The 23,879-nt window shown below is 45.0% G+C and overlaps 1 protein-coding gene across 1 annotated transcript in view; it reads right to left on the bottom strand.

Annotated features, from left to right (window-relative positions):
* The window catches only part of LOC138528587 (uncharacterized), a 1,521,057-nt gene that overhangs the window by 945,976 nt on the left and 551,202 nt on the right, over positions 1-23,879 (bottom strand). The window contains exon 11 of the mRNA XM_069640364.1: positions 18,404-18,442. Coding sequence (XP_069496465.1) covers positions 18,404-18,442 — 39 coding nt within the window. The remainder of the gene's footprint in view (positions 1-18,403; positions 18,443-23,879) is intronic.

Genomic DNA, 23,879 nt, shown 5'->3' with positions numbered 1-23,879 from the left:
CTGCACCACCATGCACCAGCAGGGAGGCCCCGTCCCAGGCCCGTCCGCAGGTAGGGGAGAGTGCCATGTCATCTGCCTCTCCACTACCTGCGGACGAGGGGTCCCATGAACGTGTCCCATGAACGTATGGGCTCCGTCCTGATTGGTGTCGCGTTGTGCAGGTGTGACATTCGTGATGACGTGCATTCTTCCTGGACAGAGAACGCACGCCATCATGAAGAGCAGCGTCGCGATGTGGCACTGTTGGGAGGGGCCCTGGTTGGTGGGTTCCTACATGTGACGCGCACTCTGGCAGACCTCTCCTCCTCTGTGGAGACTATGCGCCAGTCGTTCTCCCTGCCGTCTTCCGGCCCAGATTCCACTAGGGCCCCCTGTGGACCTGACCTGACCAACACAGCCAGCTTGGTGGAGATCCCATCCTTGCCACAGTCGGGAGTCGGCGGTCCAGCAGGGGTGGACACCTCAACTGGAGACCAGCTGATGGAGGATGTGCAGGCATCATCGGACAGGGCACATGGACAGCAGCAGCAGCAGCAGCAGCAGGAGCAGGCTCTGGGTGGGAGCAATGATGGCTCGGGGCCATCGACATCAGGGGGCAGGCATCGGCCAGAGGGCAGGAAGACCCTGGAATGGATGTGTCTTCCGTGTGGCTGCGGTTGGGCCAGCGTTTAGGTGCGGAGCGGCGGCGGGCGGAAGATGCGCGGTTCACCATGGTCAGGGCAGAGTTCTCCATGCGTCGGGCGTTGAGGCGGGCAGAGTGCCTCGAGGCGACTCGCAGGAAGTTGGAACAGGCCATGAGTGCCTCCCTGAGAGACCTCGGGGCCAGGACAGAGGCCCCCCTCCAGCAAATAGACATGAAGTTCGATGATGCCCTGGCCGAAAACATCAATGAGTGAGCCGCAGGACTTGCCCGTCGCTATTGTAAATAGTTTATAGTGTTAGGTTTCCTTTTATTTTTTTTTAATTTGGGGCTTTTGGACTATGCCCCACACTTTTGTAAATAGTTTTTTTGTTAGGTAGGTTATTAGATAGGTTTCATTTTTTTCGTTGGGCTCATAGACCCTTGAAAATTGTATTGTACATAGTTGGACGTTGGATTTATTTGGACATTTTAATTTCATTTCAACATGGATCAATGGATTTACCTTTTTGCGTTTCATTTGGATTTGGTTTGGTGGACAGAAAGGTTTGGCCATTTTTCTTTTGGACTTTTTTTTTAGTATTTTTTTATTTTTTTTATTTGGACATGCATTTCATTTCATGTTTGCCATTATTTTATGCTTTAAGTACTTTCAATTGGTTTTCATGTTAATACATTTTGATCTTTTACTTCAATGTGTGGGATTCACTCATTGGGTTCATGCATGTTGACATGTGGGTTTACTCAATCAATGGCAACGTGTGTGTGTGTGTATGGCACATGTGTTGATGTACATAGTTGACTTTTGGTTTGTGTCATGAGATGGGCATGTCACTGCTGGGTGGGTGAGTGGGTAGGGGGACATGAGTGGGACATGAGTGGGGGCCTGCTGGCAGGTGCCCCTCACTGCTGGGGGGTGGGGGCACAGGGGGACATGAGTGGGGGCCTGCTGGCAGGTGCCCCTCACTGCTGGGAGGTGGGGGCGCAGGGGGACATGAGTGGGACATGAGTGGGGGCCTGCTGGCAGGTGCCCCTCACTGCTGGGGGGTGGGGGTGCTGGGGGACATGTGTGGGACATGAGTGGGGGCCTGCTGGCAGGTGCCCCTCACTGCTGGGGGGTGGGGGCACAGGGGGACATGAGTGGGACATGAGTGGGGGCCTGCTGGCAGGTGCACCTCACTGCTGGGGGGTGGGGGTGCTGGGGGACATGTGTGGGACATGAGTGGGGGCCTGCTGGCAGGTGCCCCTCACTGCTGGGGGGTGGGGGCGCAGGGGGACATGAGTGGGGGCCTGCTGGCAGATGCCCCTCACTGCTGGGGGGTGGGGGTGCTGGGGGACATGTGTGGGACATGAGTGGGGGCCTGCTGGCAGGTGCCCCTCACTGCTGGGGGGTGGGGGCACAGGGGGACATGAGTGGGGGCCTGCTGGCAGGTGCCCCTCATTGCTGCGGGGTGGGGGTGTTGGGGGACATGAGTGGGGGCCTGCTGGCAGGTGCGGCTCACTGCTGGGGGGTGGGGGCGCAGGGGGACATGAGTGGGACATGAGTGGGGGTCTGCTGGCAGGTGCCCAATACTGCTGGGGGGTGGTGGTGCAGGGGGACATGAGTGGGGGCCTGCTGGCAGGTGCCCCTGACTGATGGGGCGTGGAGGTGCAGGGGGACATGAGTTGATCACTAGTGGAAGGAGACATGTGTGCTGGCTGGGGGGCATGGCCAGGGGTGCAGGGTAGTCCCCTGTGTTGTGGGATGCCTGCAGGGGCCGTGGATGGGGAGGAGGGCACACCTGGGAGGACCCACACTGCCAATTCACGTGTGGGACTCCCAGTGCACCCCACTAGATACACATACCCACTCTGACAGCGGAATCGCGTGTAAAACTTCCCACGAACCCCACAGGGCCCTTCGCGTGTGAAACTTCCTGTGAACCCCAGTAATACACGTACCCCACTCGCACAGGGCCAATCGCGTGTGAAACTTCCTGCGAACCCCAGTAATACACGTACCCCACTCACACAGGGCCCTTCGCGTGTAAAACTTCCCGCGCACCCCAGTAATACACGTACCCCACTCGCACAGGGCCAATCGCGTGTGAAACTTCCCGCGAACCCCAGTACTATACGTACCCCGCTCGCACAGGGCCCTTTCGCGTGTAAAACTTCCCGCGAACCCCAGTAATACACGTGCCCCACTCGCACAGGGCCAATCGCATGTAAAACTTCCCACACACCCCAGTAATACACGTTCCCCACTCGCACAGGGCCAATCGCGTGTGAAACTTCCCGCGAACCCCAGTAATACATGTACCCCACTCGCACAGGGCCCTTTCACGTGTAAAACTTCCCGTGAACCCCAGTAATACACGTACCCCACTCGCACAGGGCCAATCGCGAGTGAAACTTCCTGCGAACCCCATTAATACACGTACCCCACTCGCACAGGGCCCTTCACGTGTAAACCTTCCCGCGCACCCCACTAATACACGTACCCCACTCGCACAGGGCCAATCGCTTGTGAAACTTCCCGCAAACCCCAGTAATACACGTACCCCACTCGCACAGGGCCCTTTCGCGTGTAGAACTTCCCGCGAACCCCAGTAATACACGTACCCCACTTGCACAGGGCCAATCGCATGTGAAACTTCCCGCGAACCCCAGTAATACACGTACCCCACTGCACAGGGCCAATCGCGCGTGAAACTTTTCGCAAACCCCAGTAATACGCGTTCCCCGCTTGCCGTGTGCTGTGTGGCGGCCATGTATACTGGTACAGGGTTAGCACAGCCCTTTGCGCTGGATTGGGGATTTTGATGGCTTTTCCTGGCGCTAGGGGCATTCTTGGGGGCGTAACTGGTGCTGCTGCAGGGCCGCTGCGCCACTGTGCGCCACGGCTGGTTTTGGTAGCTAAAATCCATGAATACGCTGTGCGCGGAAATGGATTTTAAGCGCACGCGGCTGGCGCAGACAATCGCACGCGCACACTGTGCGCCAGCCGCGTGCGCCACTTGTGCGCTAAATTCTATGAATTACCCCCAAAATTGGGTAATGGTCCGTCAGAGAGCCTGTTTGACCCTGAGGAAGGCATTTCACTAGGTATATCAACCCCACAAATATTGGATCAACGATCCTGTGGTGAGGGGCTAAGGTTCTGGCACTGGTTAATCGAGATGAGGATGCGAACAAATAAAGTCAGGATTGCAGGGGATATCCCTGGTGCCTCAACGCTTAAAGGCGCAAGGGGAAGTTCCACCATTTACTATTAACACTTAAGATCTGGAAAAAAATCAAGCATTTCTGGATTCATCCCAACCTCTTTCAGGACCATGCCATGGTACTGATGATTTGTTGGGACAAATCCTGGCAAACTAGTAATATTATACATCATTTGGCAGAGGGGGAATTAACAAAAAGGTTAAGATGGGTAGTGGCCAATAGGCCCTTGATATACGAGCAGATACGTGAACTAGTCAGGACTTTTGTATTCTGCTAAATGAGGAAGTTAATCCAGAGCTAGTACTTGGAAGGTATGAGAAACTTACATCCAACCTGCATAGGGTTTTCATGGTACCGGCTAAAGTTAATTCAAACAAACTGAAGCAAAGGGGCTGGGTCGATGGCCATTGTAGACTGGTGAGGAGGCAATTACTGGCCCTATTGAAAAAGGGGGACACCCATAGGAGTACAATCGTATCTGCAAGAGCTTAATACAAATGTTCACCTAATAAACGGAGATTAGAATTAGACAGAATCATGTGGCATGGTTTGGAAACAACTAGTTTAGAGAAAAACGCAAAGACTTTCTGGGTGGCTCTCAACAGGGGCTCCAAATACAAAGAGCAAATGTCTGGTCTGGAGTCATTGATACCTGATAGTACATGGGTGGCACACTTCCATGAACTATATAAAGTTCCAGACCCTTTAGAGGTAGGTGCAGCACTTTAACAAAGAATGCTGAAAAGGTGCCCAATCCTCTCAGCGGTGTGCCCCTTCAATTTACTTATTTGAAGGTTATAAAAATACTGTGGCTGCAAAAACCAAATAGAACTCCTGGAACAGATGTAATCCCAGTGGACTATTTCCAGGATTTTACAAAAATGTGTGGACCACTTTTAATAGTTTTTGTAATGCAATGTTAAGCTTTTACTTGATCCATGCTAATTGGAAAAGAGATGCAATTGTTCCAATTTTTAAAGAGGGTACCAGAAGTATCCTTCAAGCTTACAAGCCAATCTCTCTCCCCAACACGAGTTTTAAACTATTTGGTAGATGTCTCCTAAAACATGTGGAGGATTGGGTTTCCACTGATGACATTCTTGCGCCAAGACAGCTGGCTTTTTGCCCATCATTAAGGACTATGGAGCAAGGTTTCAACTTCGATTTGTTAATTGCACATTCACTGTTTAAAAAAAAGAAGCCAGTGTATCTTGCATTCATGGACCAAAGCCCTGCCTTTGATAAGATTAACAGAGAAAAGTTATGACAGGTGCTTGGGTCCTAGGTATGTCCAGAAAACATCTTAGACGCACTTAGATGTTTACATCATAACAATTAGACGTGCGTGCGATCTGGCAGCGATGGTCATTGCACGCCTTGGTTTCCTATTGGTACTGGAGTTCATCAAGGGTGCGTACTAGCCACGCTTTTATTTTCTTTGTACATCAACAACTTGCTAAAGGAGCTAACGGATAGTGCTGCTGACGTTCCAAACATAGGTGCGATGGGCTTCTAGCAGTAGTTTACGCAGATGATTCTGTGTTGATCGCACGCACTCTTAGAGCCCTACAGCCCTTGATTAATAAATACATGCTTTTGAAGAATTGCCTAGACCTCCAGGTTAATTCTACTAAATTCAGAGGTCGTGGTCTGTTGCCAAGCAAATAGGAGGCCACATTTTCCGTCCATGTGTTGCAATTCAGTTTTAATTCCTATAGTAAAAAACTTAGATTATTTGGGGATCCAATTCTCTGGGTACTATTTTTGTGGAACCTCATTGCTCCAAACAAGTGGTGCAGATGAGACAGTCTTCTGGAGGCATTTTTCATTTTATTACAGAACGAGGTTATCAAGTCAATCTATATCTATCGCACACACTTAGGGCAGTTAAATACAGTGCGGCTATTTGGGAATTCTTAGATAATTTAGAAGCACAAATAGTTGAAAACCTATTTCTTAAGTCCCTATTGGCCCTCCCTAGTTCTGCCCCAAATTTTGAAAAACATAATGAGATTGGTCTAGGTTTTATCCAGGACAAGCTGGCTTTGGAACCCATCTTTCTATGGATCTGAAATCCTAATGCTTTACTAACTCTCCTGAAATCTCTATTGCACATAAAAGGTGCATAGAATATTAAATGGTTTAACTTGTTAGGATGAAAGTCCACATCCCAAACACGAGGAAAAATACAAACTAAGGAAGCCAATAAAACATGAGATTGAAACCACACTGAAGGCCAGAGTCCCAGACGGCATGCATAACGCACAAGCCTTAGGTGAAGTCGACAAGAAAATACAGCAATATAAGCATTTATTAAAAACACTAAACGGTAGCAAATCTTAAACACAACATAAGCACATTTAGCATCCTTTAGATGTGCAACACATAGATTAGGCTTCAGAATAAAGGTAGTTTCATAGTTCATTTAGGTTCACTAGGTCTCAGAAATACATGGATTATTCCACACAGTAAAATGCATCCAGTTTCAGCTTACACTAGAGAGGCTCACACGCAAGGCCAGCAGCCACAGACACGGTATAAAGTTGCGCTGCGATAGGTCAGAGCAGAGAGGTGAAGCTCATTCCCAGGCTCCGGACGAGGAGCAGTGACTTAATCAGGTATTAAAACTTTGCGAAGAGCACATGAGAAAGGGTGCAAGAGATTCATAGGGGATGGGCTAGGAGCAGAAGGTTCCCAGGTGTGAGAAGCCTGAAGGTGTCACGCCCGCTAGTCCCCGTGGGTCTGTCATCCAGGTGGCCAGGACATGGCCATCGCTCTTGGATCCAGTTCCTGGCGGTGGATCAGTGCGGGAGGATCACCTAGTTGAGGGGTCCTCGGGGAGTAGAAGTGAGACACTGCATGGCGAGATGCGGTATCCACTTTCCTGTAACACCTTCACCCCATCCTACCAAGTAGGATACTTAAGAACTCATCCTCCACCTTTCCGAACACAAACACTTACTCACGGACAGATCACTGTGTGAGAAAATGGACTAACACCCGAGCCATATACCTGACATGTCCCAATACAATGGTCAGGCAGGGTCAGGCAATTACTGATCATTACACACACCTAACTTCCATCACACTTCCCCACACGGATAAAAGGAGGAGCACAAAAGCACACTCTGAGCAAGGCAAAGTACATGACGAAGCAGCAGTTCCAAGATGGCAGTTTAATACAGGGAGAAAGACAGCAAGACCGAAGAGGATTGTAAGGAGGGAAGTGCCCTTGAACTTTTCACAGAAAGATTGTTACTTTCATGAGCCTTCGAGAATAGGAAACGTAAGACCAGGAATTAAGGTTGCAGAATCCTGCATTGTGTGTCCGAGATACCCGGGGCTCTCCTGCGCCGATAGTCAAGGCGGGGAGAATCGTTTGCCGCTGTGGTACTGTCCTTGGGTCCTACAACAAAGCAACGCCAGTGTAGCCAGTACAGCTGGTGAGGTGGTGAGACTGATAGGAGACCGGGCTGTTTTGAAGCCAAGGTTGCAATCAGCAACATTGTATAGTGAAAACTGCAGAGAACAGTGTATGAAGCGTATGTGGCAAACGACGCAAACATAATTAAACAAGCGGATGAGTGTGGGTGCCAGTTGATCCTTGTGATAAGATAAGAGATAAGCGTAGAGTAGTTAATAAATGAACTAAAGGGGGAATGTAGAAATAGGGATGCATTACCAACACACCAAGCGCAACAGGAAGCATAGGCTTTGAGAATTTCACTCACGAGAGGAGCTCTGGCAAGATGACCAGGTTAAGGCCATTTTTCTAAACCAGGCTCTTCCTGCATTTCGCTATTCTCTTAATTTAACAAAGGATGTTATTCTGTCACATTAGGCCTAATTTTCAAACACTAACATGACAGGGCCTGCTATCTGCTGCTATAGAAGCAGTTGCTGACATTAGGACAATAGGTTTCGCAACGTACCACACTAAGCCCAATTCTGAATGATCTGCCATTTACTGAAATCAAAATGCAGCCCTGCTTCCCTTGAGAGAAAACCATGAAATCAGAGTGTGTCTGCAGAGGCAGGACAGGCATTAGCTATTGTTTCAAGAATTAGGGCCTGACTGCCTCATCGCACAAAATTGTTCCCAGGACATTTGAGCATTCCACAAAGTAATAGTTTCTGTTCTTGGCGCAAGGCAGAGCCAAGCATAAGAGTTACTAAAGGGGATTCTTTTAGGATGAACAAAGACCTTGTGTGGCAGTGATGCCAGGGTATTAAAACAAGTTCTACTGCCCCTCGAGTGAGTCTTAGGACTGACGAGTACATGAAAGGGTGGCTTAGAAATACACATAAATATGAAGAATTATTTCTCAACAAAGTGGAGCCTCGGTTACACTTCTTATGAGGTCACCTGGTTCCCAAGAGATATGGGTGCTTTGTAGCCTATGAGGTTCCTATCCTTGGCTTGGCTAGGAGAGACAGTCACGTTTCACTAAGATAGTTGCAGCTTGAGGGTCTACTAGGCCTGAGAACAAAGGAGTTGCCAAGTGGAAAGGTTCCATGTGAGAGGAGTTCACTGTTTCAAGTTTGTTGCCACAGGGGGTTAGTTTCACTTTCCCTGCTCATTATGCAATTAGGGTGTCTGCAGGGGTGCACATGCTGCATCAGTAGGATTGAACTAACCAATAAAATGTGACAATGGGCCTCATTACGAGTTGGATGGTATCCCAGTGGTAAATTCTGCCAGCATACCGCCCAAATGAATAACCATTGCTGCCACTTGGTCCGGCGGAATTTCCACCGGATTACAAGTGGTGGTGGCGGTGTAATTCCCCATTTAATGTGAGTCCATTGGACTCAATGGGGCTTTTCTGGCAGAATTACTGTTCCAGTAATTCAGTTGATTCTGCCGATTTCTCTGAGGTGAGTTGAAGGATTTACCTCCAGGATTCTCCTGGAGGTAAATTCTCCACTCCAGGCCCAAACTTGTAATTTTGCGTAGTGGTAAAGTTGGCGATATCGGAGTTACCACCAACTTTACCACTTTCTGCCAGATTCGTAACGAGGCCAAATGTATGTTGTGTTTAGGTACTCATTAGGTGGTAGCCAATGGGGATGAGGGGATTATAAGGTCCTCTGGACCGAAACAAGTGATCGATTTAGAATGACCACTCTGTGACCGCACAGAGCGGTCATTCTAAATCGAGCTGTCAGTTCCTGCAGCACACGAATGGGCGCACGGGCTGACAGGCTGTCAGGTGAGTGTCTGTGTGTGTGTGTGTGTGTCTGTGTGAGTGTTTTTGTGAGCGTATTTGTGCAGATTTGGTGTGTGTTGTGCTGGGAAGGGGGTTGTGGGGGAAAGAGGTAGTTTGAGGGTGAACCCCCCGTTTAACATGAAAACCAGTGGGAGAGGGTGGGGGTGGGGAAGGGGTCCTCTTGGGTGAGTTGTGGGGGGGAAGGATGTCATATTGCCAGATTTAAAAGCCAACACAAAAACGCGGCTGAAAAAACTTGTTTTTTTGTGTTCAGTCTTTTAAATGTGGTAATATAACATATAACAAATTATAATGCATCTGATTTTTGTATTGTATGCTAATCTTGTGATTTTTCTCTATACATTCTGTAACTCAATGCGGGTTGGGTGAGCTTTCAGTTTTTCCTGTCTACAGAGCTGACTGACACTTCCAGCCGTAAACTTGCATGCATTAAAGCTGCATTAAAGCTGTTTTCCTTGCAACCTGTGCCTCTTGTTATTGTTTCCTTGGATGGATTTTTTGGGTCTAAATCACAGTGGCAACCATGACATACCGAGGAGGCCATATCAGGCAATGTTAAAACCTAATGGAAACACATGTTCACAGTTTATTTTCTGCAGTGTCAATTCAACATACCTAAATGTAAATATTCTATTTGGTCTACACCACTTCTGTGTAAAGGATATCAAAAATGCTGTCATGTCAATTAGTAGATGTTGAATTCAACAATATTTCCTGTGGCAAACCACCTTGTTGACCCACATTACCTGTGAAATAGGTATTAAGTTGACGTACCACAACCAGAAACTGACCACATATCTATTGCTTGGCCGCAATGTTCACATTTTGTAATATCAGTGTGGGGTAGCAAATTAGCAATTCTAGTGTCTTTTCCACTTAAGCAATAGAACCCGAGGAGGGGGCATTACGGGTAGGGTAATGCCCCTGGGGTGATAGTTAGAAGCCCGAGCATTACCGGTAATAGAACCCTCCGAGGGTTCTATTGCTATTAGTACCCCAGCACGTCGTACCGGGATACTAATAGCAATTTTTCCAGAGTTGAGAAACGCCGGTGAAACCAGTTCTCAACTTGAGAAAAACAAATCAAAACAAAATGGCCACCAGGGATCGGGGCAAAGGGTTTGCACCTAGTTCCTTTGCCCTTTCCATAGCGGCCATTTAAATGAATGAAAAAAAGTCAACAAACAAAATGGCCGCCATGGAGAGGGGACAAGGGACTATTCCCGGCACCAGCGAGGGAAAGAGGAGCACAGGAAGTGGGGTTTGGGTAGGGGGGGAACGGGATATGTGGAAAGGCGGCATGGAGGTGGGGAGAAGGGGCAGGGGATGCAGGGAGTGCACTTACGCCTTTAAAACTAGGCGGGCACGCGCTTCTGCATGCGTGCTTCGAGGAGTGCTCGACTAGTGCTGTTCTGCTGACAATCTCTGCACGACTGTCTCAGGTATAAAAAACTTTGTGTTCGAACATTTATTCTCATCACAAGAGACTTCTAGCTGGATAACTATGTTTCTTCCCTTTGCAGCTTGAAAATCAACTTTTTTTGTGATTGGATACCATTATTCGTGAATATTTGGAACTTTTTTGGAAATTCACTCCTTCCTTTGCCTTCAGCTCCACCTACTCATGTCGACGTCTTTAAACTTAGGCGGGCGCGTGCTTCTGTATGCGTGCTTCGAGGAGTGCTAAGCGAGTGCTGTCCTGCTGAGAATCTCTGATTGTCTGTGTCAGGTATAAAAAACAAACAAACTTTGCATATGGACATTTATTCTCATTGCAAGAGACTTCTAACTGGATAACTAATTTTCTTCCTTCCCAGCTTGAACATCAACTTTTTTTGTGCTTGGATACCATTATTTGTGAATATTTTGAATTTTTTGGGAAATTCACTCCTTTCTTTGCCTTCAGCTCTGCCTGTTTACATGAATGCCGTTAACCCCTTAATGCCGCATTACAAGGTCCCTTAGCGGGAGCCGTTAAAGGACCAGGGAGGTAACAACGGGCCCGTTGTTAGCTCCCTCCCCATTCCCATTGAGCCCTATGGGGGCTCGAATGGGGATGGGTTCTCTGAGTGGGGAAATACCGGGTCCTCCAAGGTTTGGAATGACCCAGTAAGTCCCCATTCAGGGGACCCGGACCCGGTATGCGGTATGGGGCTAGCCATGGCGCTAATAGCACCATGGCTACCTCCATATTCGTAATGAGGTCCATAGAATATATCCGGTATACCAATTACCGAAAATGTGATGAAGTACATCTTATCATACCCTCGCAGCTCATAAGACAAATACTATGGGATGCAAAAGACCAGCTTAGACATCGCGGATTTGCATTAAACATCTATAAACATCGCCAGAGGGTGGATCACAAAGCCCTCTCAAGGCATACCACATCACACTGCGAAGACCAAGAACGAACTACCTTTTAATCTTTAAACATTTTGTGTTATGCTAATCAAGGCAAATTTAAGAGAGAAGTAATATTCAAAGACCCCACCCCTAAACAGCAAATCACAAATTGGTTGTGGCTCAAAGACACCATGCGAGATAACAAAAGATGCACTTACCTCTGGGGCTCAAAAAAACCATCAACTCATGCAATCACCATCGCAGTATGGAATACAAGGAGCTTCAAACACCTACTCTCACAACCGACATCCATCCTACCATCCTCATTTGATATCGTTCTTCTACAGGAAACTTGGCTTCTTGCTTAACCACTCTGGCCAGAATACTCTATTGCTTGGCTTCCTGCAATAAAAGGCCCCAAAGATCGTCCCACCACTGGCCTGCTCACAGCTTGTAGAATGGACAGAAGGTTATCACTACATCTATGGGTCTCCCCACATCCTTTATATTAGCTGACGAGACTATGCCACACAGAAAACAGAATTTCAGACAGCAAAGATTCAGCCCTTTTAAATCTCTATTGGAATCCTACAGGTATTTCAGATGATGACTTTTTAACAGCAGTCGACTCCACCATAGACTTAATTATGACTGAGGAAAGCATTGACATGACTCTAATAGCAGGTGACTTGAACATCAAATGCCTGCACGCCCCTCACCATCTTCTCTCCAAGCGAGCTATGAGATGGATAGATCTAATGGACAAGAGAGGATTCATCATGCTCAATGAAACCCTCAAAGGAGACATCCCTCCCCAACCCACTTGGAAGAGAAATGAACAATCAGCCAAAATTGATTATATCTTCGTCTCAAGACATTCCTTACCTCACATGCATCACTTCCAAGCAATCAAACTAGTGACCATAATATTCTATCCCTGACTTGGCATGAAACCAGAAAGCATGAAAATAAATCCTATACACCTGAAACTCAACTAACAGGAGGCAGGAACAGATTAAGATGGACTGAATCTAAATTACACCATCTTATTGCTTGTTTACCAAACGTTTGTTATCCATCCAAAAATCAAAGTTTGACCCTTACACCACATTCCATGTTGACGGAACACATTAATATAGAGTGTCATCCCTCCTTTACCCATAAACACATTTATGACGAAGAAGTCAGAAATATAAAAAATATTTGTGTAAAGGAGAGCAAAAAAGCATTAAAAGGAGCACCAAATGATAGAGCTTTTACTTAAAAAGATCAAATCAAAATACAAAAACTGGTCCAGAACGCACTTAGCTAAGAAATTACAAATAGTCGTAGAAAACATGCTCTCTGCCTTAACCTCTAAAACTAGTGCTAAAATCTGGAAATTGCTAAGATCCTCCAACAATGCCTCGGCATGTCCAATACTGACCAACTCAGTTAGCAAACAATCTTGGATCAAACATTACACTACTCTTTTTGCCTCAGAAACTCCTGTTCAAATTTAGTTCAAATCCCATCATATGATTTGCGACTTCTAACCTTCGATTATGATGACATCATGCTGGAAATCCGAAAACTAAGCACCTCTAGGGCACCTGGCCCAGATGGTCTTTTAAATTGCATGTTAACATTTTACCCCGGCCATTGGGCAACAATACTATCAAGCATCTTCCAACAAATCCTAATTGAAGGTGTTATTCCGGCCTCATGGAAACAATCAATCATCATTCTGATTTTTTAAAAAGGGGAACAGAGATACACCCTCAAATTATAGGCCAATAACCCTCCTGGACATCTCAGGCAAAGTTTTCGCCCGGATAATCCTAAAACATTTTTGGAAATGGCTTCGCACAACCTCTCAATTAAATATCCATCTATCAGGATTTGTCCCAGGCCTGGGAACATCAATAATTCTACTAATCTTGTCTGTAATAAACAAACAGGCTCTACCTTCCGATCAACCAACTTATCTAGCATTCATAGATTTTAAACAGGCCTTCGATTCGGGCCCTAGATCGCTTATGTGGAATAAATTGTCCAAAGCGGAATGTCCGCCACACATCTTGAATTTAATAATTCAACTTTACTCTGAAGCTTCAGTTTGAGTTAAATGAAATCAACAAGGCCTTCTTTCCAACTCGATTTCTGCCTTTTGTGGTCTCAAACAGGGAATCACCTTGGCCTCAGTTCTTTTTAACTTTTTCATCAAAGATCTGGGTCACAATATGAATAAGGTCTCTTCATTTCCTCCCAAAATTAGCACGACTGCCATATCATGGCCTCTATACACTGACGATTTAGTCATCTTAGATAAAACCACAATAGGGCTAGTGAGGAAGCTAACTGCTCATGAATCATGTGCAATTGCTAATTCATTGTCAGTAAATATGAGCAAATCCAATTTTCCTTTTATTTTTCTAAACATAAACCAAATAAAAAAACAAAATCCTTTAAATGGCTCATAAATGCTGGCATTGTAAAAGAATACAAGTATCTCAGTTTGAACATCAATGCAAACATTCACAACACCCACTATAAATTAGAGACAAGATTGCAAACCACAGCTACTCAAGCACTCATACTTCAAAAAAAAATTCTCATCCATTATTATTATTCATTTTTGCAAACAAAAGGCAGTATTTATTGGAGAAAAGCAATCCAATCTCATCTCTAAAATCTATTGTACATTGGCATACCGTATCTCTTTACAGAAAATGCCCTTTCTCTGTATCTTTTCCACACAGCTTAATTCCTGTTATTGCTAAAACTCTTGCAGATCTTTTAAACCGATCTCTTAATAGATAGAAAGTGAACTGCCTACTCAGGCAGATATTGGTGAATCTCTTTTGCTAGCCAATACAAACAGAGCAAGGCTCATATTCTACCTATATGATTGGCAGACAACCTGGGCAGAGTGCAACTCTTATAAATTGTTTAAAAAAGGGAATTTTATAATTAAAACTCTTCATCAGGTACCTAAGTATCTTCAAAAATGTCTGGACCTAACCTATCATGATACATTTATGAGGTTTCCCCTAAATCTATGGCTGACCAATGATCTTCTTTATGACCACTGTCAAATCCACCAAACCCAGCGGGCTTGAAGATTTTGCCATAATCCTATCGAACCTGAAACCCTAAAACACCTAATGATGGAGTGTCCAAGTTTGGTAAAATCAAAAACAATTTAAAATATTCAATTCAGACGATGTGTGGAACAGAATTTAAAATGGTCAAAACATTTAATTAAATATAGCAACCATACATTATTTATCACATCTTAGAATCCCACCCTCAGTATCTTAGAATCGCACCCTCAGTTCCTCTGAAAACGGTTACATCTTAAACCAAAGCAGACAACCAAAACTCTTTGAGCTATGATGGCCTATCTTCAATAGCTTGAAACTCATTATATTTCAATTAACTTAAATGCTGACTTAGCAATTAATTCACAGATCTTAAATCAAGCTATGATGATAATACATACAAACAACGTCCCACATAACGCAAATATTTTATGAATCGCTGTTATAACCTTGAAGCTTTCTTTTAAATAATTTGTATACTGTTATTCTACTTAAATTTCTTGTTTGTAAATGTGTTTGTATAAGTCACTTTTATCATGGTTTTATATTGAACAGTTAATATTTTCCAACCATGAGAATAAAAATACAAAAATCAAATTTTAAAAAAAGCTTACTTGTCCTTTCTGATGTCTTCTTCTACCCATCTGGGTGTGGGTGGATCCTTTGGTCCCTTTGTCTTCGCCAGGCTTCTCTTCGAAAGACCGCAAAGGGCCTCTGAGTGACTGGCAGGACAGGAAGTGGGGGAGGTCGACTGAAACTCCCCTGTCCTTTATCCTGCAGTATGACTGAGTGAAACCAGTTCAGACCGGGAGGCATCCCCAAGTTTTAATTGTCCACGGGACTTGATTGATGGGCTCAGCCAGCGTTCCTGCATAAATTCCGAGGTCTTGGAGCAGAAACTCAGAGTTGACCACTGCAAGAGAAGATTTTGAAGAAGAAGCCCAAAGAAGGTCGTGTGCAGCAACCACCCGAGCGGAGTAACTGCTGCTGCCTAACCTCAAATTATAAGCGACAGGAAAGATCCGAAGACAACGACTTCCTCCCTTGGACTGGTGGGCCTAACTAGTCCTAAGACGGCCTGCATTCTGCACCCTCTTTGGAAGAGCTGCGGCCTCCATGACCTGCAATTCACCAATACTGCAGGTCCTGTACCAGTGAGCTGTGCATCGTCACCCGAAGTGCAGTTTTAACTCGATCTTTGTAGGCATCCTTCTAAACCTATAGTGACTTGAACCAGCTCCCCAAAGTCCCCTTACATGAGATGTGGACCGAGAAAAGAAGAAGAGACTACCGGCAAGGTAACCATCCTTCCTGGAAGCCTAAAAAGGTGCCAACAAGCCAGAACCACAAAGATCCTTTTCTGGGCATCTGTCTGCACGAGAACAGTTGCCAGATCCACTAAAGTCCTTTCTTCTGTTGCCAAGAACGAGAAACCTGTGACCTGGTCTGCTGGAACCGCCCTACAGCAACTGCTTCTTAACTTGAAGGCACTGTCTGCTCCTAGGAAAACTTACCTGGAGCTTTGCTTGCTGATCTTGTGATTCTGGTGACTGCAAAAGCTTCTATCTTGCATTCCTCCAGGTTTCCCATAGAGTTACATTGCGGTGGACACCCCATTGTGCTCTAATCCAGCCTTAGGACATTGGACCTTGGGGTAACCCTACAAGGGAACATCCTGATTCCCTTGCTGTTTGAAACCTAATTTTAATTACCTGTAAACCCAGATGAGATCCTGCTGGACTCTGACACTTTGAACTGTGTTCTTGACTTTCCTGCCCAAACCCTGGTCACTGGTGGCCCAGTGCCCTCTCTGTCCATTGTGAGACTCTCATAAAACAGGATTGGACTCTTTAAAATAAGCTGGAACAAAGTTACTGAAAGTTATACAAGTTTGGAAAAGTGTGCATATATGTTTCAGATAGCTTTACTAAGTGATTTGTTACTGAACAAGCTATTCTAAAGTTACTACACTTGTGGTTTACTATCCTTAGAATGTTGCAAGTACTCTTCTATTATTTTACTTTGTTATAGTACTTACTTGACTTGAATTACAACAGCGTGCCTTAGTGTATATAAATAAATATCTATTTGTGTATACGTGTATATGTGTTTTCTTGGGCTAAGTGTGTGCACTGAGTTTTTTTTAGCTCATTACAGCTCTCCTCCCTCCTTATACCAAGCCTGGTTGCTCAGCCATTGCTACCAAACCTTTGGGTAGCTCAGGCCAAACCTAAGTAGTGTACCCTGTTTCCTATTGACTATCACGGGTAGTACTTTTTGTAAAAATCCCTTACATATTTAATGAAATGCTTCAGAGAGTGCATACGTTTCTCTGCAATAATGAAAGTGAACCCCCTGCTCTTGGGCACTTGAGGGGTTTACCAGTAGTTAAACAATGCACTATATTTGTCTCTTAAACATCTAGAAAATTCATATTTCTGTCTTTTTTTTACATTAGGAAGTCCCTGCACAGCTTTTCTATATATATATACTTATAGAGGCACTAAATTGTCCCCAGAACTAGACGTAGGCACATGCAATGCTCTTGCATTCTATTGGCACGGTACTTACACGAGTGTTCTATAGAAAGCGTTGTTATGCTGGTCCAGATACAACCCACTGGAATCACCTCTTTGGAAACACCAACAGGCCTCCTCAAAATTAAAATTCCCCAAAAAAGATCCATTGCAACAAACCCAGAACGCACCTTCAAACAAATGTGCTTGCTCAGCTCAAAATGCTCCCAAAAAGTAATATAGTGACAAAAAACAGAAGCGCATAACAAAGCCAAGCGGCCTTGAAAGTCTGAATGTTCAAAAAAGTGAACATCTTTCAAAAATGCAATCCAGGCATCCATCTATACATCTATGCCCTCTGATCAAAGTGCAGCTTCCCTGGTCCAGCTGGACAGCCTCACAGTGTTGGACTAAGCAGTTTGCCTTTTTATTTATTTATTTATTCATTTGTATAGCGCACCTCACCCTGACAGGCGAGAAAGACATTACATTTCGTTACATTACATTTGTTACAGGTTTGACAGACAATACTTTTCATTATATTGCTAGTAAACGGGGACATTTCTGATCAGGCATTAACATGACAGTAAAGGTGCCGTTAGGGAGGATAAACATTATCGCTCCTGTGCAAAGAGCCAGGTTTTCACATTTGTTTTGAAAGTCCAGAAGGATGGTTCTGCTCTTAGAGATAAGTAGAGTTCCAGAGTTTGGCAGCCAGTACCAGGAAACTGTTTGTGCCAGTTCCTATCAAATGCAACATCTCATGAGGTGTCATGAGCTCCAACTAAAACAGTTGGCATCTACCCCTTGAGACATTAAGTAACTGTTACTGATTTGGCAGTCTACATTTTTTGGTTTTCACGGTGGAGCATTCCTAAAAGATGTATGTAGTTTGTGTACTGTGATTCAACATGTAAACCTTCAGACAGAACATGGGAAAACATTTCTGCAGTAGACCAAAATTCACAGTGATTGAATGCTAATATCCCACAGGGCACGCTGTACTGTGAAATGTCACATTTGTCAAACAGTTTGTAAACACCACTATTGAAAGAAAACATGCAACACTGATGAATTGTCAACGTGTTTTTATGCTCACTGTGCAATTTAGACAGGATGTGCAACATGTCAAAACACTGAAACATATAGTCGTCCTTTAAGTATGGCTGGATATTTCCAGAATGTTTAACAGTTATAATATAATCAAATGTTGCAAAAAAGACTTTAATACAGAAACAGAAGTATGTCCTGGCACCATCTTATAAACATGTACCATGGCACAGAGTGTCCCAAAGATATTGCAATTCATTGTATGAAGCAGGGGTATATGCAGACATGCAGGGAATACTTTGGGAGTAAAGGAAAAGAGAAGACACTGACCTAATGTCCATAAATGTGTTGACATATGCCCAGAAGTCTCTAGAGACAGAGAAAAGCAAGATTGTTAAAGGGAGAATGTACAGTTTCATGTTGAAAGATAAAACAGACTAAGTTGCATCACTCTCATGCAACATCTAATATGCATTCAGTGTACTTATTCATACTTGTGTGTATTACTGATACTTAACTAAAATATAAAACACCGTCAGACCTCGTCCACCTTTTGCACCACTCTGGCCAACAAGGTCCGCTTATTGGTTCTCATGCTTTGTTGCGTCATCAGGGAGGGCCGAGACACTAGCTAGCAGACAAAGCCAGGCTCTTTTTGGCAATACATGTATGCGTGATGCAGAGGGTTTTAAAGATCATTCTAGCTTTGACGGGCGGCCAGTGGGCATCCTTCCTGATCTTGGAGATGACCTTTCCCCTGCTCCTACATGTTTAGTTCCTATAGACTCCGATGCCTTACATAAAGAATGGAATAAACCCTTATTACTTATAGTGTAATAAAAATCGCAGTGTTTTTATTTTACATGTCTCCAATAATAAATCAAAAATATTGTTGTTCTTACTTTCTAACCCTATCTAAAACATACACTATGTTTATAGTTATATCTTCACACGTGTACAATGTCCAATTCAACGTCTCTTGACAATTTAATTTTGGTGCAGACACATTATTCCTATTTATGCTGCCTCTTTGATAATGTGGAATCAGCTGCCCAACATGTTTCAGCCACTGGACCACTTCTGGGCCTTCCTTAGGGGCTCCCACTTGGTTATAGGGTAATGTGCAAATCCGCACGTTGTTTCTCACTGGAACACATTTGATTCAAACACATTCTATTCTAAGGTTCCCTTCCCTTCATACATGTGGAAATACCGGGATACGCCTGCAGATCTGGCGGATATTGTTAAATGTTCTAGAGGAGGTTGCAGCTCAATGGTTCTCCCAACTTAGAAAGCCACTGAGTTTCATGAACAAAGATGAAAGGACAAGCAACCTGAGTTATCTCACCAATCAAGACCTATGTGTCTGGGCCTTCTCTGCTAAGCTGGTTCAAGGTAACATAGCTTCTAAATATACTGAGGGTCTTCACCTGCACTTTTCTACAGAGTCATTTAATCCATGAACCCCCATGGGAGCAGAGGACTCCCTGAAACAATTACATTGCCAGGGAGGGACGTGTCAGTCTCTCACACCATATTGGCATTATGAAGAGTTTTGCCCCCCGGCCATATGGTGGCTGTTAGCAGTTTGAATTGGAAATAAAAGGACGTGATGCAGGCCAGAACCTTCTTTATTCACACTCGTCTTCTCACACACTCTCTAAAATCCCCGGCTCCTCCCTGTTCCCGCCTGGTGATCCCCTGGGTCTTAAAGGCACAGGGTTGCATAACAGTGGCCTTGCAGGAGGAATCCTGTTCAGGTGCTTGGGCTTTCCATGACTAGCAAAGGTGGGATCTTCTGCAGAGCCTTCGTCCAGAAATGGCCTGGGTAGAAGAGTAAAGTGGGTGTGGATCCCTGTCAAAATATGATGTTGTTATTCGGTAGGTGGTGGGTGATTCCTCTACTGCTCTTTCTATACAATGTTCTCCCACAATGTGTACTTCTGTCTCGCCTACATATTACTTTTGATTTGCCTTTCCAGCCCTCACTTAGGCCCCACCTATCATGTCTCACTGAGTATGTCCTTTTTTGTTTCCCTGCTCTCTAGTTCCTCCTGCACAGCCTTTATTGTCTCTGCTAACCACCCCCCGCCCCCTCCTGATTTGTCAAGTTGCCTTAAATTCCTCCTGGAGAATCTCCATCCTCCCATGTCACAGGGCAACTTTCTTATATTATAAATAGATCTGAGTTTGGGGCAACTCTGTCCCTCATTGCCTTACCGTATTCCCTTCAATTCATCTTGCTGTGTTTCTACTCGATGTGCCAGCCCTTTCTAGCATAACCCATAATTCTAGGTCAGTGCACCCTATTACCTAGTGCCTTTATTTATTTATTTTTTCATTTGTTACACGCCCAGACCTTGGGGTATCACAGCGTGGTTACAGACATCTTGGTGATTGGTAATACATAAAATCGATGCTAAGAAACATTGTTTACAATTGACAAAAAGGTACATACAGGAATGTATACAAACAGAAGAACATATTAAAGCTAAAGTACAATTTAATCAGATGTGGGTTACGTTAGTACGATTTAGTGATGCGCTAGTAATGGTTGAACAGCCATGTTTTCAGTTGCTTTTTGAAACCGGGGAAGGACGTCTCATTTTTGATGATGAATGGGAGGGAGTTCCAGTGTTTGGGGGCTAAAACATGAAAGCTGCTGTCCCCTGCTCTGGTGTTGTTGTGGCGGGGTGTCACTAAATATTGACTGTTATTAGATCTCGGTGTTCTGACGTTTTCTTTTTTCTGAAGGACATTGTTGTGATTGGGGCTTTTTTGGCAATACATGTATGCGTGATGCAGAGGGTTTTAAAGATAATTCTAGCTTTGACGGGCAGCCAGTGGGCATCCTTCCTGATCTTGGAGATGGCCTTTCCCCTGCTCCTACATGTTTAGTTCCTATAGACTCAGATGCCTTACATAAAGAATGGAATAAACCCTTATTACTTATTGTGTAATCAAAATTGCAGTGTTTTTATTTTACATGTCTTCAATGATAAATCAAAAATATTTTTGTTCTTCCTTTCTAACCCTATCTAAAACATACTCTATGGGCCTCATTATAAGTCAGGCGGTAAGGGGTTAATGGTGCCGGTAAAGGTGCCGGCGCCGTCAACCCTGTACCGCCTGATTACGAGGTCCCCTCGCGGGACCCGCTCTGTACGTCTGGTACAAAAAGGAGAAATGGGAGCAAACAACAGGCCGCTCGTAATCGGCCCATTGTTTGCTCCCTCTCCCATTCCCATTCAGCCCTATGGGGGCTGAAATGGGAATGGGGAAGGTCTGGATCCGGGGTTCCTAAAGGGAGGAATTACCGGGCCCTCCGAACTCGGAATGGCCTGGTAATTCCCCATTCTGGGAACCCAGACCCGATTTTGGCAGCAGTCATGCCGCCAATAGCGGCATGGCTACCGCCAAAGTTGTAATGACTGCCTATGCATATAGTTATATCTTCACACGTGTACAATGTCCAATTCAAGGTCTCTTGACAATTACATTTTGGTGCAAACACATTATTCCTATTTATGCTGCCTCTTTGATAATGTGGAATCAGCTGGCCAACATGTTTCAGCCAATGGACCACTTCTAGGCCTTCCTCAGGGTCTCCTACTTGGTTATAGGGTAATGTGCATATCTGCACGTTGTTTCTCACTGGAACACATCTCATTCACACACGTTCTATTCTAAGGTTCCCTTCCCTTCCTACATGTGGAAATACCGGGATACTCCTGCTGATCTGGCAGATATTGTTAAATGAACAATCACTGTTAGCGTCTTTAATCAGCCAACCCTTGTAATGTGCAAAGGCTCGTGTGTTAGTTAGACACATATCCAGGTTGGTTGTGTGCTGCTGGGAGGAGAACCTTCTTATCCTTTATGCTCCTCTTAGACTCTCATAGCCCCTTGCTCATGATGGGCACAGTATGTGAAGTTACAAGGAAGAAGCAGTGGGAGCCCTCACCAGATAGCTGGCACCTAGAAATCTCTGTCCATCAGGGTGATATGGAAAAATAGGAATTGGAGGTATGTCAAATAAAACACAGGGGGGTGATGGCTTTCTTTATTTAAGGCATCTGAGACTATAGAGACTTAAGGGTGTTTTTGTATACAGAATCCCTACTTGGTCCTCAGGCTCAATAAAATATCTGGGACCCTGTCCTGTTTTTTTGTAAGGCTTTCCTGGCTTCTCCTACGCTTCCACAACTACACTATCACCACCCCTTCAATCCCAATTGATCTTTGTGTGTGTTTTCAAAATGCTTGCCCCCTTCCAATCCTGAACTAAGCCATCTTTAGTGAATAAACTGTCCCCATTTGCCAGGTACTCCTCTACTTCCCTCTTGTTCCCTTTCTGCCTCTGTCTGGTATTTCTACAATCATTTTCTTGTGCTTAAAACTCTCCCAAGGTCATTGTGATGTGGGTGGAGAATACTTCTCAAACTACCCTGTCACTTCCGCATCCAATAACCTGCACCCCTTCCAGTAAATTCTCATGTTTTACTCTGCTACACAGATCTGTATGTGGAGCCGAGTTACTACAGGTATGCAGGTAAAGTCTTCATGAGCAGCAAAATTGTGTGGTATTTCTGCATGGAAAATCTGCATGAAAGGCCTTCTTCATTCATGTATGCCCTGTATGTTTTGAAAGCACATTGGCCAGGTTTCAAAACATGTGTAATATGTTAGTGAGAAATGAGGGTGTATCCAAATAACTTTAGTATACAATTGACATTAAGCTAAGTCAAAAGGACCTCAGCCAAGTGGCCCAGGACACTAATTGCAAAGTATTCTACTTAGAATTTTATTAATTTATTTGTAACACGTTGGGACAACGCCCAAAGGCATAGAAGCGCGGGGACACGACATACAACACAGCCAAACAAATAAAGGAAACATTTCAGTCAGACAAGCTGCAGATTCCAGGGTACAGTGAATAAGCGAGTAGGCTAAGTTTATTCGAATAGAAGGGTCTTCAGCCTGCCCCTAAAAATTGAAATTTGATATATTGGAACAAAGTAATACACAAACTACAGCAACAATGCAAACACTACTGTTGCATAACATTTCAAGACGTGGCTCGCATGTATTGCAACAGCCTCCTTCTTAATCTACCTGCCTCTACTCTCCACCCTTTACAACTTATCCAGAACAGGACTGCGAGACTTGTCCTTGGCCTCAAGCCCTGGGATCGTATCTCTCCAGCTCTGAAATATCTCCATTGGCTCCCAGTGGATGCAAGGATTTAATTCAAAACCCTCTGCATTCTCCACAAGGCTTTCTGGGGCCTGGGTCCAACATACCTTCAGCTATCCCTCCGCAAATACCTCCCATCTCGAGCACTCCGCTCCTCTACCTCTAACTCCCTCAGGGTCAATTGTTTCTCAAAGAAACAAGCTGTGGGTAGATCTCTGTCTTCGGCTGGGGCCTCCCTCTGGAACAGCCTCCCTGCTACTCTAAAACTTGAGGAGAACCATCTCCGGTTCCGGAAGCACCTCAAGACCTTCCTCTTTGCTTCTGCCTTCTCCTCCCCTCTCCCCTGTTGATTCTACTCTCCCTCGGCACCATAAACCTGGCCCCCCTCTGTCCTCTGGGCCCAGATACCTGCTCATCTTGCCACCCCCCTGCACTGCCTCCGGGCCACCCCCTGCACTGGGGTCTGTATCTGCACCCATACAGCTCTCCCCTTTTCTTCCTGCACTTTCAGACCTACATGGCCTACTGCCATAAACCCAGCACTTGCCACTTGCTGGCTGCACTCCCATTGTTTGTTGCCTTTTTCTTTATTATTTTATTGTTATTTTGT

This window comes from Ambystoma mexicanum, chromosome 7q (genome assembly GCF_040938575.1).
Source record: "Ambystoma mexicanum isolate Mex_15411 chromosome 7q, UKY_AmexF1_1, whole genome shotgun sequence".
Classification (NCBI taxonomy): Eukaryota; Metazoa; Chordata; class Amphibia; order Caudata; family Ambystomatidae; genus Ambystoma; species Ambystoma mexicanum.
Note: the sequence above shows the minus strand (reverse complement) of the source record. Positions and strands in the feature narration are given on the sequence as shown.